Source organism: Glandiceps talaboti, chromosome 20 (genome assembly GCF_964340395.1).
Source record: "Glandiceps talaboti chromosome 20, keGlaTala1.1, whole genome shotgun sequence".
Lineage (NCBI taxonomy): Eukaryota > Metazoa > Hemichordata > Enteropneusta > Spengelidae > Glandiceps > Glandiceps talaboti.
This window is the reverse complement of record NC_135568.1, coordinates 18,079,920-18,097,621: the sequence shown is the minus strand read 5'-3', so window position 1 is coordinate 18,097,621 and position 17,702 is coordinate 18,079,920. Positions and strand designations below refer to the sequence as shown.

Here is a 17,702-nt window from a genome sequence, read left to right as displayed (position 1 = left end):
CAGCCTGTGGGAAGTCAGCTATTATTTGGCTAGTGGCAAATCAGCTAGTAGCTAGTAGCAAGTCAGCTATTGGCTAGTGGCGAGTCAACTATTGGCTAGTGGCAAGTCAGCTATTGGCTAGCTAACACTGACAGTGGCAAATCAGCAATTGGCTAGTGCCAAGTCAGCTATTGGCTAGTGGCGAGTCAGCTATTGGCTAGCTAACACAGGCCATGACAAGTCAGCTATTGGCTAGCTATCACAGACTGTGGCATATCAGCTATTGGCTAGTGGCATGTCAACTATTGGTTAGCTAACACAGGCCATGACAAGTCAGCTATTGGCTAGCTAACACAGACTGTGGCATATCAGCTATTGGCTAGTGGCAAGTCAGCTATTGGCTAGCTAATATACACTGTGGCAAGTCAGCTATTGGCTAGCTAACATAGACCATGGCAAGTCAGCTATTGGCTAGCTAACATAGACTGTGGCAAGTCGGCTATTGGGTAGCTAACATTGACCGTGGTAAGTCAGCTATTAATTGGCAAGTGGCAAGTCAGCTATTAGCTCGTAGCAAGTCAGCTATTGGCTAGCTATCACAGACAGTGGCAAGTCAGCTATTAGCTCGTAGCAAGTCAGCTATTGGCTAGTGGCAAGTCAACTATTGGCTGTGTTTCCACTGGCGTAAATTACAATTTTTTTTGGACATTTACGATTATTTTTAGTGAGTCAGTCGTAAAGTTTACAATAGAATTACATGAATATTAGGCAGTTCTACAGTGCTTGGGAAGCTAAACATGCCTATGTAACTGCAAAATGTTTTTAGCTCACTTAAGCTTTAAAATTGTGTCACGTTTCATGATTGGTCAGTAATATACAAGTTATCGGTTTTTGTCCAATAGTAGTATTCAAGACAAAAGAATGCGTTACGATAAACTCATGTGGTCTTAGCCTGAATCCATGGTGGTGGCTACGCTCTTGCATTGTTTTCAAAGTAAAAGAAGATAGGAGAGTCAGCTACGACAAGAAATAAATATGTTACACAAGAAACTGTCACAGAAGAAAGAATAATGGACCGGAAGAAAGTAAAATAGGGGAAGGGGACTCTGAACATCGTCAACATTATATCAAGTGTATGGTATTTTGTTTACTACATTGTACTAGTCCTGCTTGCAGACAGTGCATGTGTATCGCTCAACACCGAGAGAAGGAAGGGACAACTTGCTCCGTATGCAAGCAGGACTATTCTTTTCTCAGAAAAAAACAACTAAGGGTTGTTAAATCAAGTTTTTAGTTGCAGATGTATCTTCCAAGGCTGGTTCAAACTTGATTATTTTGTGTGATGTTAAAGCCAATTACATGACTGTTTGTCAAAGTTAGATTTTGTAGAGAAGCAGTCGGCGATATGCCCTGGGTTGATAATTGTTGACCCTTCTTGTAAGGCATTTCGATACCAACAATTTTGGGTTTCTTCATAAGTCACCGTTTATGTTTATTAAAACATCATTCCCATGTTTGCTGGTAGATTGATTTGTTTTCCCTGGTCGTGTTTTGTAAGTCCCAATGCTATGTAATTGTCTCTTGGACTGAATGTTATATTATCAACCATTGAATATAGTGTGATTGGTGTCCGATTTTTGAGAATATCTCTGTTTAATATTGTACTCTATTATTGGAACAATCATGTTTGTTCATGATGAATTGCCCCTTGTTTTGAAAGATATGTCAGCAACTAAGAACTTGAGTCTAACAACCCCCATAGTTAGTTATCCGGTAAACAATGTATCATACACATACACTTGATATAATGTTGATGATGTTCAGAGTCCCCTACCACTTTATTACTAGTTCCCTTCCCCTTTTATCAAATAAAGTATGAATACTATCTGTTGATAAACAGACCAAATGAATGTATGACACATTTCATTTCATAAGGCCTGGCTACAATTCAAAGAAGCTTGACGTGTGGTTATACTTTACTAGCAATTTTTGACATTTACTAAAAAAAATTGAACCCAATTAGTAAATTTATTACCAGTTTTCAAAAGCCAGAGGAAACCCAGATTGGCTAGCTACCACTGACAGTAGCAAGTCAGCTATTGGCTAGTAGCAAGACAGGTATTGGCTAGTGGCAAGTCAGCTATTGGCTAGCTAACATAGACTGTGGCAAGTCTGCTATTGTCTAGCTAACATAGACTGTGGCAAGTCTGCTATTGTCTAGCTAACATAGACTGTGGCAAGTCTGCCATTGTCTAGCTAACACAGACAGTGGCAAATCAGCTATTGGCTAGCTAACATAGACTGTGGCAGGTCGGCAATTGGCTAAGCTTACACAGACAGTGGCAAATCAGCTATTGGCTAAGCTAACACAGACAGTGGCAAGTCAGCTATTGGCTAAGCTTACACAGACAGTGGCAAATCAGCTATTGGCTAGCTAACACAGACAGTGGCAAGTCAGCTATTGGCTAAGCTTACACAGACAGTGGCAAATCAGCTATTGGCTAAGCTAACACAGACAGTGGCATGTCAGCTATTGGCTAGCTAACACAGACCATGGCAAGTCAGCTATTGGCAAGCTAACATAGACAGTGGCAAATCAGCTATTGGCTAGCTAACATAGACTGTGGCAAATCAGCTATTGGCTGGCTAACACAGACAGTGACAAGTCAGTTATAGGCTAAGCTTACATAGACAGTGACATGTCAGCTATTGGCTAGCTAACACAGACCATGGCAAGTCAGCTATTGGCAAGCTAACATAGACAGTGGCAAATCAGCTATTGGCAAGCTAACATAGACAGTGGCAAATCAGCTATTGGCTGGCTAACACAGACAGTGACAAGTCAGTTATAGGCTAAGCTTACATAGACAGTGGCAAATCAGCTATTGGCTAGCTAACACAGACAGTACGTGGCAATTCAGCTATTGGCTAAGCTTACACAGACAGTGGCAATTCAGATATTGGCTGGCTAACATAGACTGTGGCAAGTCAGCTATTGGCTAGCTAACACAGACAGTGGCAAGTCAGCTATTGGCTAAGCTTACACAGACAGTGGCAATTCAGATATTGGCTGGCTAACATAGACTGTGGCAGGTCAGCTATTGGCTAAGCTTACATAGACTGTGGCAAGTCAGCTATTGGCTAAGCAAACACAGACTGTGGCAGGTCAGCTATTGGCTAAACTTACACAGACAGTGGCAAGTCAGCTATTGGCAAGCTAACATAGACTGTGGCAAGTCAGCTATTGGCTGGCTAACACAGACTCTGGCAAGTCAGCTATTGGCAAGCTAACATAGACTCTGGCAAGTCAGCTATTGGCTAAGCTTACACAGACTGTGGCAAGTCAGCTATTGACTAAGCTAACACAGACAGTGGCAAGTCAGCTATTGGCAAGCTAACATAGACTGTGACAAGTCTGCTATTGGCAAGCTAACATAGACTGTGACATATCATTTATTGACTAGCTAACTTTTTGGAAGGAGAGTAATCTAACCAGGCTATCCTGAGTATTATCTATAGTGTTCTTAATCTTTTTAGAACAATTCAGAGCTGTGATTTGCTATTGTTACTTTGTTTAGCACCACAGCTTGTTTGCCTTATTACTTTTCAGATCTGGCCCCTATAGTAAAATTTTGTTAAAACTCTGCTGATTCTGTCTCCTATTGTTACATGACTAACATGTTCATTACATGTACTGTATTCAGTAGTTGAACAGCTCCTTAGGGTACTGACACTCAATTAATTGGTATTTTTGTAGCCAGTGGTTATAGCAGTATTGGACTGGGAACTATCCACCCTTGGTCACCCAATTGCTGACTTTTCGTACAGTTGTATAATGTTCTACAAACCAATGGTGTTTTCCACTGATCATGAAACTGGAGAATGTAAGTTATAGTAAGCCTGAATGGCTATATTACTACAGGTTTTAAACATTCCCTTAAAGAGCAAGTCCATGTCAAATGACATTGATAAAATAAATGTATGACATGTAATTTATGCCATTTTATAGCTTCCGATATAACAAGTTCATGAATGTTGCCATTTTGCCCTTAAATATCACACCGACTAGTGTTGATTTTGAGAAATTGTGACATCACATCATCCTATCCCTGAGTGAAAAGTATTCCATGTAGGCCAGTAAATATTGTTGATCAAAGTTAAACAACAGAAATCATAAATGCTTTGAAAATGGTGAAGGCAAGTTTAGCCTTGTAAAATATCTTCATTATGATAATAAGTTTTAGCACAACTGAACCAATAAAGTGTTCAGTGGTGCTCAGTAGTCATGGTGTGGTGTCTGTCTGTCTGTCTGTGAGTGTGTGCATGACTTAAACTTGAAAACTGCTGGGCTGATTGTTTTTATGTTAGTAGAGACGTTCCTTTTGGTGTCTATATGTAGTTGTGAAATTGTTCAAATCAAAATAATTGCACCAAAGTGTGCATTTTGGGTCAAAAATGCAATTTCTTGAAGCATGGAATTCTCTGTCTCAAGGCACAGTGCAATATATATATATATAAGTTTTATTAGCACAACTGAACTGATAAGTATATATGTACATATTGCCCGATGACACGATGATTCCATCAATAATATGCAAATTAGTGCTAAAACATGAGTCATTTCGGTATCTTTAATTCCAAAACTACTGAGCAGATTGGGCTGAAATTGAATGGGGATGCATCTAGAGGTGTATAGATGAGGAAATATTAAGCTTATAATGATCTCATCAGTGATATGCAAATTAGGTGTAAAAATGTGAATTTTGGTCAGAAACTTACGTCTTAAAAAGTGCTTGGTCAATGAGACTGTAACTTGGTGAGATGTTTCTAGAAGTGTTATTCTGCAGAATTTCTTCAAATATTTTGACACAATTACCCTAGCAACCATGATCACACCCTTAGCAACAACCAAATGGCAGTATATTTTGGTTAAATAACAACATCATCTGGTATGCAAGCGAGTAAACATTAAAAAAATGTATGCAAATATCCCTAGCAACCATGACCACACCCACAGCAACAGCCAAACAATGGTGTATTTCACAAAGATAACAAGGATTCTTAGACAAGTAAACAAACATTCAAAAAGTGTATGCAAATACAAGACCACACCCATGACAACAGCCAAATAATCAATTAATGATATATTGCAAAGATAACAACAGGGATTAATAGACAAGTGAATAAACATTCAAAAATGTATGTAAATGTGCCTAGCAACAAGACCACATCCATAGCAACAGTAAAATGATCACTTATGTTGCAAATATAGCAATATTAGTAGGATGATTCTAAAAGGATTGGTCCAATATTGGAGGGGGTTGATGCTAAATGGATTGGTTCAATATTATTGGGGATAATGGGGTGTGAATGGATAACATTTCTTTTGAAGGGAAAATCTGATTAGTTTTACTCAAATGATTTCAGTTCCAGATGGCTTCCCATCAGAAGAAGATTATGTGAGATGGTACTGTGAAAATATTGGTATCAGTTCACCGATACCAAACTGGGATATCTACATGGCTCTCAACCTATTTAAATTAGCTGGTATTGCACAGGTAAGAGTCCCAACAATTCATTGTTTATGTTATTATATTGTCCTAATAATATGATTAAGATTTTTTAACAGATACCAGTTGTCAAGCTGTATAGGTGAGACAGTGTAAAGTACATATATATAGATACACTGTAGGTCAGATGGCGTGCAGTACATGTAGGTGAACCATACAGATTGTAGGTAAGACAGTGTACAGTTCATGAACCATACAGGTACTGTACAAATTTTGACTGTTTTGTTGTCTTCACAGTGTTTCTGCTTTGATGTATGCTACACAAGAAATGAAAAAAATAAACAATTATCATAGGAAAGCATGTGATAAAAATTTAATTGAGGTAGTTTTTATTGGATAATATCAGATAAAATTATGTTATAGGTTATGTATTGCACACAATTAGTAATCCAATAAATCAACAAATATTTAAGGAGGTTTTATTTAATAAATTATTAGGAATATGAAAAAAATATAATCCACGTCTTAATGCAGACTAGGTGAGATGGTGTGAATCATATGGAGTTCAGTTTTATTATGACATAATAATTACTTCCATTGCTTTTGTGGGTTTCTGTATTTATCATATAAAAATAATTCATGTTATCTTTAACAATTTGGAATCAAATTTTACGCAACTCAACTGAGGTACAGTAGTGCTATAGGCATGGTAGAGTGTCTGTCTGTCTATGTGGAGTGTGTGTGTTGTGTGTGTGTGTGCGTGCGTGCGTGCGTGCGTGCGTGCGTGCGTGCGTGCGTGTGTGTGTGTAAAGAAATTACAGTCAAAAACTGCCTTTAAGATACCAATTTGTATTTGGTAGGGACGTTACTTCTGGTGTCTAGTTGGGAAATTGTTTAAAGCAAATGATCACATCACAAATTTTGGTAAAAAATGTCATTTTTGTCAAAAAAGCTTAAACTCAAACACTACTAGGCAAATTGGTCTAAAATCTGGTGAAAACATTCTTAGAAGTGTTTACAGATTAAGAACTATTCATGACCTGATAATCCAATCAGGGATATACAAATTAGGCCTAAAGGTGTCTGTTTTTGGTCAAAAATAAGTACTGAGTAGATAAGCTGAAATTTAATGGGGACACTTTTGTGGGTGTATAGATGATTCACTGCATGATGATCCAATCAGTGATATGCAAATAAGGTCTAAACATTTCAATTTTGGTCAAAAGCGTATATCTCCAAAAGTACATGCATTGGTGAATGGGGTGAAATTTGGTGGGGATGTTTCTGTATGTGTTTTATATTTTTATATTGTTTTAAACAGAGTGAGACAATTGGCCCTAGCAACCATGACCATGCCCTTAGCAACAGTCAAATGATGTATACTAGAAAGATAACCATGGGGGTGACGATTTGGACATACTTATGTGGTAATCATGCATCACTTATTTAAAATGTGATGTATAGGTCAAAATTGTTTATACTAGAAATTCAAGTTACTGTTACATTGAACACTTGTAAAATAGCTAGATAGCAACATAGAATGAATAACTTGTAAGACGTACTTGTGGATTCTAAGGATTACTACCTTTAAGAAGTTATTAAATGATTGTATTTCTACTTTGATATCATTTATCAGGGAGTGTTTGCAAGATTTAAGGCAGGAATAGCTAGTGCTGTCAAAGAAAGAGCTGAAGTAATGGAAGCACTAGTACAGCCTGTTGCAGATACAGCACTGTATGTCCTAACAAGGTAACCTTATGAAATGATAATATGTAATGTTTTCATATATGGTGGACATTCATTGTAAAGAAGAAGGATCTGATTATTTATCACAACTAAACTAAGTTAAAGGTTCAGAAGTGCTAAAGTTATGGCAGTGTCTGTCTGTCTGTTTGTCTATCTCTTTCAGGTTGTGTATGTGTGGGTGTGTGTGTGTGTGTATGTGCGTGCGTGCATGTGTGCATGTGCGTGTGTATGTGTGCGTGTGTGCCTGCGTGCGTGCATGCATGTGTGCATGTGTGCAAGTCCAAAACTACTAAGATTGCCTGATGGATGTTACATTTAGTCTCTAGTTGTCAATTTGTAGAAAGTGAATGATAAAACCATTGATATTAATCTTTACGGCCAGGATATGGGTTTGCAGACTTAGGTTGTGCATCAGAAGAGCCCGACTTTAGGAGGGCCGGCCCAGAATCCATATGACCAAGGTCTGGAAAACTCATATCTGGGCCATATCTGTTGGATTTTGGTGCTATAGAAATTCTTTTGATTGATTGTGATTGATTGATTGATTGATTGCTTGATCGTTCCTATTTTTGGTAATTGCCAGTCTAAATGTGAAATTCCTTGTGGTGCCGTACAACAAAGTCTGGCTCTTTGGCCAAAAAATAACATTGATAAGTGGTATATACTTTCAGTCTAACTATTTCAGTTTCTGTAACATTGATTGTGGTTTTGTCTTGCTTTTATAAACATTATATGTCCTGACTAATTTGCATAACAGATCAGGAAAGAATTTATGGGAAGATTTGCAGGCGATTAAGTCAACAGCAGACATTATTCCAACACTAGATCCTTACAACAAATCACCTAAAGGACAGGACATCTATAACAGGGTTAAGAAGTTTATGGAGGAACATGTGTATCCTGCTGAACAGGTGAGATGATAGACACAAACAAACAAATGATGGACAGGTGAGATAATAGATACAAACAAACAAATGATGGACATGTGAGATAACAGATACAAACAAATAAATAATGGACAGGTGAGATAATAGGTACAAACAAACAAATGATGGACAGGTGAGATAACATACAAACAAACAAAAAATGGACAGGTGAGATAATAGGTACAAACAAACAAATGATGGACAGGTGAGATAATAGATACAAACAAACATGATGGACAGGTGAGATAACAGATAAAAACAAACAAATGATGGACAGGTGAGATAACATACAAACAAACAAATGATGGACAGGTGAGATAATAGATACAAACAAACAAATGATGGACAGGTGAGATAATAGGTACAAACAAACAAATGATGGACAGGTGAGATAATACATACAAAAAATGATGGACAGGTGAGATAATAGTTAAAAACAAACAAATGATGGACAGGTGAGATAACAGATACAAACAAACAAATGATGGACAGGTGAGATAATAGATACAAACAAACAAATGATGGACAGGTGAGATAATAGGTACAAACAAACAAATGATGGACAGGTGAGATAATACATACAAAAAATGATGGACAGGTGATAAAAGGTACAAACAAACCATGGACAGGTGAGATAATAGTTAAAAACAAACAAAACATGGCCAGGTGAGATAATAGTTAAAAACAAACAAACCATGGCCAGGTGAGATAATAGGTACAAACAAATCATGGACAGGTGAGATAATAGATCCAAACAAACAAATGATGGACAGGTGAGATAATAATTAAAAACAAACAAACCAGGACAAGTGAGATAATAGTTACAAACAAACAAATGATCAACAGGTGAGAAAATAAAAACAAAGTGCAATGTATCAGTTACAAAAATTATGCATAATTAAAAATAGATTTATATACTGTTGTTTTGACTGTAATTTGTATGATATTAAACTAAATCTATGTTTCTATGTTTTAGTTGACTTTTTTTCTATTCATTGGTATTAATGAATTAAATCAAAGGTAAAACTTCTCTGTCTTCCAGGTATATTCCAAGCAGTTAGAAAATGCACCAGTCAAATGGTTTATTCCACAAATAGTTGATGAGTTGAGGGTAAGTAGAATCTATACACCAGTTGTATTTATTGTATCTTTATTTTAATATATTTTTAATGTATGGATCCACGTCACCGTAATTTCTCTACGTGAGATAATAAAGTTTTCTTGTATCTTGTATTTTGTATTTTGTATTTTGTATCAGTCAAATACTTTATTCCTCCAATATTTGATAACTTGAGGCTCAGACCACCAAACAACAAAACTAGCAATGCCTATAATGCAATGCTTCTAGTCAAGTCATATCTGAAAGTAAGAGTACCACTCACAGATTTCATAAGCACACCGAAGGATACTGAAAAACAGTGAGTTTATTCATTATTATCTTGAATCACTGTATGGACCCCACTGGAAACAAGTCTTTGACTTTGTGGGTTATCCAAGTAAGTAATTCAAAAATTTGTATCAGTTTTTATTTGTATATCTCTGTTGTCGATCTTGTTGTTTTACTGAAATAAACTAACTAAATAACTAAATGGAATTTTAATTCCATGAATAAAACCAAGTTAAAATATAACATATTAGGCATTTCTCCAGAAATGACAAGAGCGCCCTCTATCATCAGCCATTCAAAGTAACAACTGTACATGCTCAGTAGCTCTCATCGTTTGACAAAATGATCAACCAACCAGATTAAAGTTAACTTGAAATTCCTTCTTCTTTATTTCTTTATTTTGTTAACACCAACACACACACAATTACAAGTCCTGCATGATGCTTCTGAAATCTGTATTATCTAACACCAAAGCAAACTCAAGTCATGCCAAAGGCTTCCAAAAACTTGAAACAGTTCTTCCTATTCTAAGTGTACTAAAAATCTGACAGGAATATAATGTATACCTCACCCACAGAGGTCACTCATGTAGTCAACCAACAATCTTTTACTGTCATAGTGGTATTAAACTTTTCTTAAATATCTCAAACCTATGCATAAAGATTAATTGCTAATTTTAGATGTACCGTCTTTTTATTAGTAGAGATGTGAAATTATTGCCAGGATAGTCTAAAAACTGCCTTTAAAAAAACCTCTTAAATTTAAGTCAAGAAACTCGCCAACCCTCCCCTGCCAATGAAACAAATCATCAGATGTGCTGACCTTTACTATAATGATGACATTTAACTTTTTTAAGAACATATTTCTACCCAAATTCAATGATATGACAGTAATTTGTTGTAAAACAGATACTATTTCTACTCACATTTGTTTGCAATGTTCCATACTCCAGGTGTAATATATATTGTACAATATTTGTTAGTCTTAGAGAGCCTCTTGCAGCCATGAACTGAATATCTCAATTTTTGAAGTCATGTTTTCATTCTCTCCACACACTTTGGAATTTGTCATGAATGTTAATAAGCTTAGGCATAAAAAGAAAACAATTGTGTGGTTCCGATTACATTCAATTTTAAAATAGGTGGGATAGGTAGATTTTTTATTTTATTTTATTATATATTTTTTTTCATGTGTGAGTGTCTCGTTTAGGTTTTCCATTGTTTTCCAAGTGGTCTCTGTGATGTTTATTTCTTCCTATCAGATGTACAGCCATTACAGATTGGAAAAATAGTTTTATATTGTCTTTTTAAGTTGATGTCAGTTTCTGCACCCACTATTTCTTGCGAGACTTCATGATTTTTGCGATTTTATTATTATTTTTCTCAAATACATAAAAAATATTTAGGGTCTGCATGAAAAACTAGGTGGGGTCAGGTAACCGGAACCAAACAACTTTTTTTTATATGGCCTTATTGTAGTTATGAGATGAACAATCACAAAGAGTGATATTATAATGACATTATGATATAAATACAGGCAAAAGCCAGGAAAGAAGGTCTATGGAATTTATTCTTCAAACCTGCTAGTGGATTAACCCAGTTAGATTATGCTTTGATAGCAGAAGAGTTGGGAAGAAGTCCGCTAGGACCTGCAACCTTCAATTGTGGTGCTCCAAGTAAGAACTAGATATTGTATTAAATTTATGATACTGTACTATTTCACATCTGACAAACAAACTAACAATTAGACATCTTAAAATCATAGTTGAAATAAAAGCCACTTAAGATAATACAATTTGGTATAAAATCAAATTTGAGAGTGTATAGCGCTATAAATTCTGTATAAATTTTGTTTAGGGCAAGATCATTATCGTATACATTTATTGGAGTGCTGTGGTTGTCACACTTACTGCTCTCTGCCTCATTCCATCCCCGATTTCCAACCACGTCTGTTAGTTTTGTTAACAGGACACTTTGCTCTGAATTGTAGTCAACAGGAAAATTTTAACACAATGAAGTGCTTTAGACTTGTTTAACCACTTATTAAACTGAAAACTAAAGTATGCAGACAAAATTGTCTATACCTTTGTCAGACATTGAACCCAGTGTCTCTCTATCCATAGACCCAGTAACTCTCAATCACTATGAGGCAATGTGTGAGAAATGGGGTCTATTCATTTAGCTTATCCCATGATGATGTAGCCATATCCCATGATTATGTAGCCATATCACATTATAATGTAGCCATATCCTATGATTATGTAGCCATATCACATTATAATGTAGCCATATCCCATGATTATGTAGCCATATCACATAAAGATGGAGCCATATCACATGATGACTTGCATATCCTGATTTATTCCTAGCTGCTCCAGATATTGAAATGCTGCAACAATGTGCAAATGAAGAACAGAAGAAGAAATATCTGCAGCCATTATTAGATGGTCACATGACTTCCTGCTTTGTAATGACAGGTGATAAGAAGATAATACTAAAGTCTAATACTCATTACTGAAAATCATTAATTATGCAAACAACTCATTAACATTAAAAACTATGCCATCATATGCTTTGGAGGATATGTGTGTTTTCTAATGATTGATGTATTTGGTAAATTATATGGAATTTGAAGTGTGCTTTGCAAAAATATAGCTTAATTACTGTAGATCGTTAGTTATTCAAATTATTCATTAACATTGTAAGCTACATCAACAAATGTAATAGGACATATGCACTTTGTTATAAATGGTTAACATTTGTACTAAATGATATTGATATTGGGTCAGAGAATGTGATTTTTGGTCTAACAACTTAAACTGTGCAGATTAGTATTAAATTTTGTGAGAATATTCTCAGGAATGTTTAGATTTAGAATTGTTCATGACATGATAATCCCATCACTTAATATACAAACTAGGTATAAAAATGTGTCTTTTTGGTCAAAATCTTTGATCCCAAAACTACTAAATAGTTAGGCTGAAATTCAATAGAGAAGCTTCAAATATTAAGCATATAATGATCTCATCAATCATATGCAAATTAGGTGTAACAATTTCCATTTTGGTCAAAAACTGTATTCTTTATTCACTGTGTTCTATGCTTAGGTTGATTGTCTGTCGATGTATGTCATCCATCCATCAACTTTTCTACTTTAATCTACTCTAAAACTGCGTGGTCAATTGACCTGAAATTTGTTGAGTAAATGTTATTTGATGAGAAGATATAAGTTTGTTCAAGACAAATTGGGTCATTAATATGCAAATTACAGATGAAAATATTTTTTTTTTTGGTAAAAATGCTTTAAAATCTTCTCCAAAACTACTCCAAAACTACTTGGCTATTTGAGTTGAAATTTCTTGTGTAGGTGTCTTGGGATGAGCAAATATAAGTTTATTCAAAACAAGTTGATTAAGTCATTAATATGCAAATTAGGGTTATAAATAGAATGTTTGTAAAATGGTGACTATAATATAAAAGTACAATATTTACCAACTTTCTGTGTGAAATGTGTTCTATAAATTGTGTGAGTCATCATATGGAACTACTTATCACTTTATTACTTTGCTACAATAAAACTGCATAGTGGAAGAGCTGAGCAGCAGAACCACTTCTACACATAACAAAAAACAAAACAAAAAGAACAAAAAAAAAACAGCAGAGCTATTCTGACTGATTTAGGTCACTTGTTTCTTTCTCTTTTCTACTTTAGAACCGGATGTTGCATCAAGTGACGCTGTCAACCTAAAGTGTTCTATCAGAAGAGAGGGTGATAATTATATCATTAATGGTCAAAAATGGTGGATTACAGGTACAAAGTTTGTCAATCAATCAATCAATCAGTCAATCAATCAATCAATTCTAATATGAAATACAGTTTTCAAGATGATATGATTTCAGAGGTGCTGTGCAGTTTAGAGGCTCTGAAGAGTAGATCAAGGTCATGAAATTCTTTCTGAAGGTTCTGAAGCTGTAGATTTTGTGTATGATTTCAATGATACTTTATTTTATAGACAGTGCAGGGCAGGATGTGAGAAAGCACACACCAAAAAACAACAATGCATGTATTATCTGTATCAAATTTTCAACTATTTTTTTTTTTTTTGATAAATTGCATATTATGGAAGACAATTTGGGAATATTAGTATTGTTAATAACACACAACACATGAATACATTTATTGTCCTCAGAGATGTACGTATTTGCATAACATTTCTGTTTGTTTTGACACAAAGGCGGTAATGATCCCAGACTTGGTTTTGTAACAGTGATGGGAAAAACTGGTGATGACTCCCTACCAAGGTAAGATATGTAATGACCCCCTGCCAGGGTAAGATATACCAGGGTATGTAATAAATCCTTGCCAAGGTAAGATATTTAATGAGACCTTGCCAAGGTAAGATGATTTATGTAATAACCCCCTGCCAAGGTAGGAAATGTAATAAGCCCCTGCCAAGGTAGGAAATGTAATAAGCCCCTGCCAAGGTAGGAAATGTAATAACCCCTTGCCAAAGTAATTTAAGCCTTGTAATGACTAATATCTATCACCAAATCTTCAGAAAATACTTGTGAAAGAAGGTTGGTCGGACCCAAAATTCTCTACTCCCTATGGCTGTACTGCAGATAGTGAATCAGATATAGACACTTGCTGTGACAATAAACAGATAGTGAATCAGATATAGACACTTGATGTGACAATAAACAGATAGTAAATCAGATATAGACACTTGCTGTGACAATAAACAGATAGTGAATCAGATATAGACACTTGCTGTAACAATAAACAGATAGTGAATCAGATATAGACACTTGCTGTGACAATAAACAGATAGTGAATCAGATATAGACACTTGCTGTGACAATAAACAGATAGTGAATCAGATATAGACACTTGCTGTGACAATAAACAGATAGTGAATCAGATATAGACACTTGCTGTGACAATAAACAGATAGTGAATCAGATATAGACACTTGCTGTGACAATAAACAGATAGTGAACCAGATATAGACACTTGCTGTGACAATAAACAGATTTTGAATCAGATATGGACACTTGCTGTGACAATAAACAGATAGCAAATCAGATATAGCCACTTGCTGTGACAATAAACAGATTTTGAATCAGATATGGACACTTGCTGTAACAATAAACAGATAGTGAATCAGATATAGACACTTGCTGTGACAATAAACAGATAGTGAACCAGATATAGACACTTGCTGTGACAATAAACAGATAGTGAATCAGATATAGACACTTGCTGTGACAATAAACAGATAGTGAATCAAATATAGACACTTGCTGTGACAATAAACAGATAGTGAATCAGATATAGACACTTGCTGTGACAATAAACAGATAGCGAATCAGATATAGACACTTGCTGTGACAATAAACAGATATTGAATCAGATATAGACACTTGCTGTGACAATAAACAGATAGTCAATCAGATATAGACACTTGCTGTGACAATAAACAGATAGTGAATCAGATATAGACACTTGCGGTGACAATAAACAGATAGTCAATCAGATATAGACACTTGCTGTGACAATAAACAGATAGTGAATCAGATATAGACACTTGCTGTGACAATAAACAGATAGTGAATCAGATATAGACACTTGCTGTGACAATAAACAGATAGTGAATCAGATATAGACACTTGATGTGACAAGAAACAGATAGTGAATCAGATATAGACACTTGCTGTGATAATAAACAGATAGTGAATCAGATATAGACACTTACTGTGACAATAAACAGATAGTGAATCAGATATAGACACTTGATGTGACAATAAACAGATAGTGAATCAGATATAGACACTTGCTGTGACAATAAACAGATAGTGAATCAGATATAGACACTTGATGTGACAATAAACAGATAGTGAACCAGATATAGACACTTGATGTGACAATAAACAGATAGTGAATCAGATATAGACACTTGCTGTGACAATAAACAGATAATGAATCAGATATAGACACTTGCTGTGACAATAAACAGATAGTGAATCAGATATAGACACTTGCTGTGACAATAAACAGATAGTCAATCAGATATAGACACTTGCTGTGACAATAAACAGATAGTGAATCAGATATAGACACTTGCTGTGACAATAAACAGATAGTGAACCAGATATAGACACTTGCTGTGACAATAAACAGATTTTGAATCAGATATGGACACTTGCTGTGACAATAAACAGATAGCAAATCAGATATAGACACTTGCTGTGACAATAAACAGATTTTGAATCAGATATGGACACTTGCTGTAACAATAAACAGATAATGAATCAGATATAGACACTTGCTGTGACAATAAACAGATAGTGAATCAGATATAGACACTTGCTGTGACAATAAACAGATAGTGAACCAGATATAGACACTTGCTGTGACAATAAACAGATAGTGAATCAGATATAGACACTTGCTGTGACAATAAACAGATAGTGAATCAAATATAGACACTTGCTGTGACAATAAACAGATAGTGAATCAGATATAGACACTTGCTGTGACAATAAACAGATAGCGAATCAGATATAGACACTTGCTGTGACAATAAACAGATAGTGAATCAGATATAGACACTTGCTGTGACAATAAACAGATAGTCAATCAGATATAGACACTTGCTGTGACAATAAACAGATAGTCAATCAGATATAGACACTTGCTGTGACAATAAACAGATAGTCAATCAGATATAGACACTTGCTGTGACAATAAACAGATAGTGAATCAGATATAGACACTTGTTGAGACAATAAACAGATAGTGAATCAGATATAGACACTTGCTGTGACAATAAACAGATAGTGAATCAGATATAGACACTTGCTGTGACAATAAACAGATAGTGAATCAGATATAGACACTTGCTGTGATAATAAACAGATAGTGAATCAGATATAGACACTTACTGTGACAATAAACAGATAGTGAATCAGATATAGACACTTGATGTGACAATAAACAGATAGTGAATCAGATATAGACACTTGCTGTGACAATAAACAGATAGTGAATCAGATATAGACACTTGATGTGACAATAAACAGATAGTGAACCAGATATAGACACTTGCTGTGACAATAAACAGATAGTGAATCAGATATAGACACTTGATGTGACAATAAACAGATAGTGAATCAGATATAGACACTTGCTGTGACAATAAACAGATAGTGAATCAGATATAGACACTTGCTGTGACAATAAACAGATAGCGAATCAGATATAGACACTTGCTGTGACAATAAACAGATATTGAATCAGATATAGACACTTGCTGTGACAATAAACAGATAGTCAATCAGATATAGACACTTGCTGTGACAATAAACAGATAGTGAATCAGATATAGACACTTGCTGTGACAATAAACAGATAGTGAATCAGATATAGACACTTGCTGTGATAATAAACAGATAGTGAATCAGATATAGACACTTACTGTGACAATAAACAGATAGTGAATCAGATATAGACACTTGATGTGACAATAAACAGATAGTGAATCAGATATAGACACTTGCTGTGACAATAAACAGATAGTGAATCAGATATAGACACTTGATGTGACAATAAACAGATAGTGAACCAGATATAGACACTTGCTGTGACAATAAACAGATAGTGAATCAGATATAGACACTTGATGTGACAATAAACAGATAGTGAATCAGATATAGACACTTGCTGTGACAATAAACAGATAGTGAATCAGATATAGACACTTGCTGTGACAATAAACAGATAGTGAATCAGATATAGACACTTGATGTGACAATAAACAGATAGTGAATCAGATATAGACACTTGCTGTGACAATAAACAGATAGTGAATCAGATATAGACACTTGCTGTGACAATAAATAGATAGTGAATCAGATATAGACACTTGCTGTGATAATAAACAGATAGTGAATCAGATATAGACACTTACTGTGACAATAAACAGATAGTGAATCAGATATAGACACTTGATGTGACAATAAACAGATAGTGAATCAGATATAGACACTTGCTGTGACAATAAACAGATAGCAAATCAGATATAGACACTTGCTGTGACAATAAACAGATAGTGAATCAGATATAGACACTTGATGTGACAATAAACAGATAGTG

General features: G+C 35.1%; 1 protein-coding gene across 2 annotated transcripts in view; it reads left to right on the top strand.

The window, feature by feature from the left end:
• Window positions 1–17,702, top strand: part of LOC144450766 (acyl-CoA dehydrogenase family member 11-like) — a 40,676-nt gene that overhangs the window by 11,193 nt on the left and 11,781 nt on the right. The window contains exons 6-14 of one of the 2 annotated variants that reach the window (XM_078141478.1): window positions 3,737–3,834; window positions 5,387–5,537; window positions 7,126–7,238; window positions 7,993–8,146; window positions 9,204–9,272; window positions 11,085–11,223; window positions 11,917–12,024; window positions 13,260–13,358; window positions 13,783–13,849. In XM_078141478.1, the coding sequence (XP_077997604.1) occupies window positions 3,737–3,834; window positions 5,387–5,537; window positions 7,126–7,238; window positions 7,993–8,146; window positions 9,204–9,272; window positions 11,085–11,223; window positions 11,917–12,024; window positions 13,260–13,358; window positions 13,783–13,849 (998 nt within the window). Of the gene's footprint in view, window positions 1–3,736; window positions 3,864–5,386; window positions 5,538–7,125; window positions 7,239–7,992; window positions 8,147–9,203; window positions 9,273–11,084; window positions 11,224–11,916; window positions 12,025–13,259; window positions 13,359–13,782; window positions 13,850–17,702 lie in introns of both variants that reach the window. The other variant, XM_078141477.1, reaches the window with a different exon arrangement.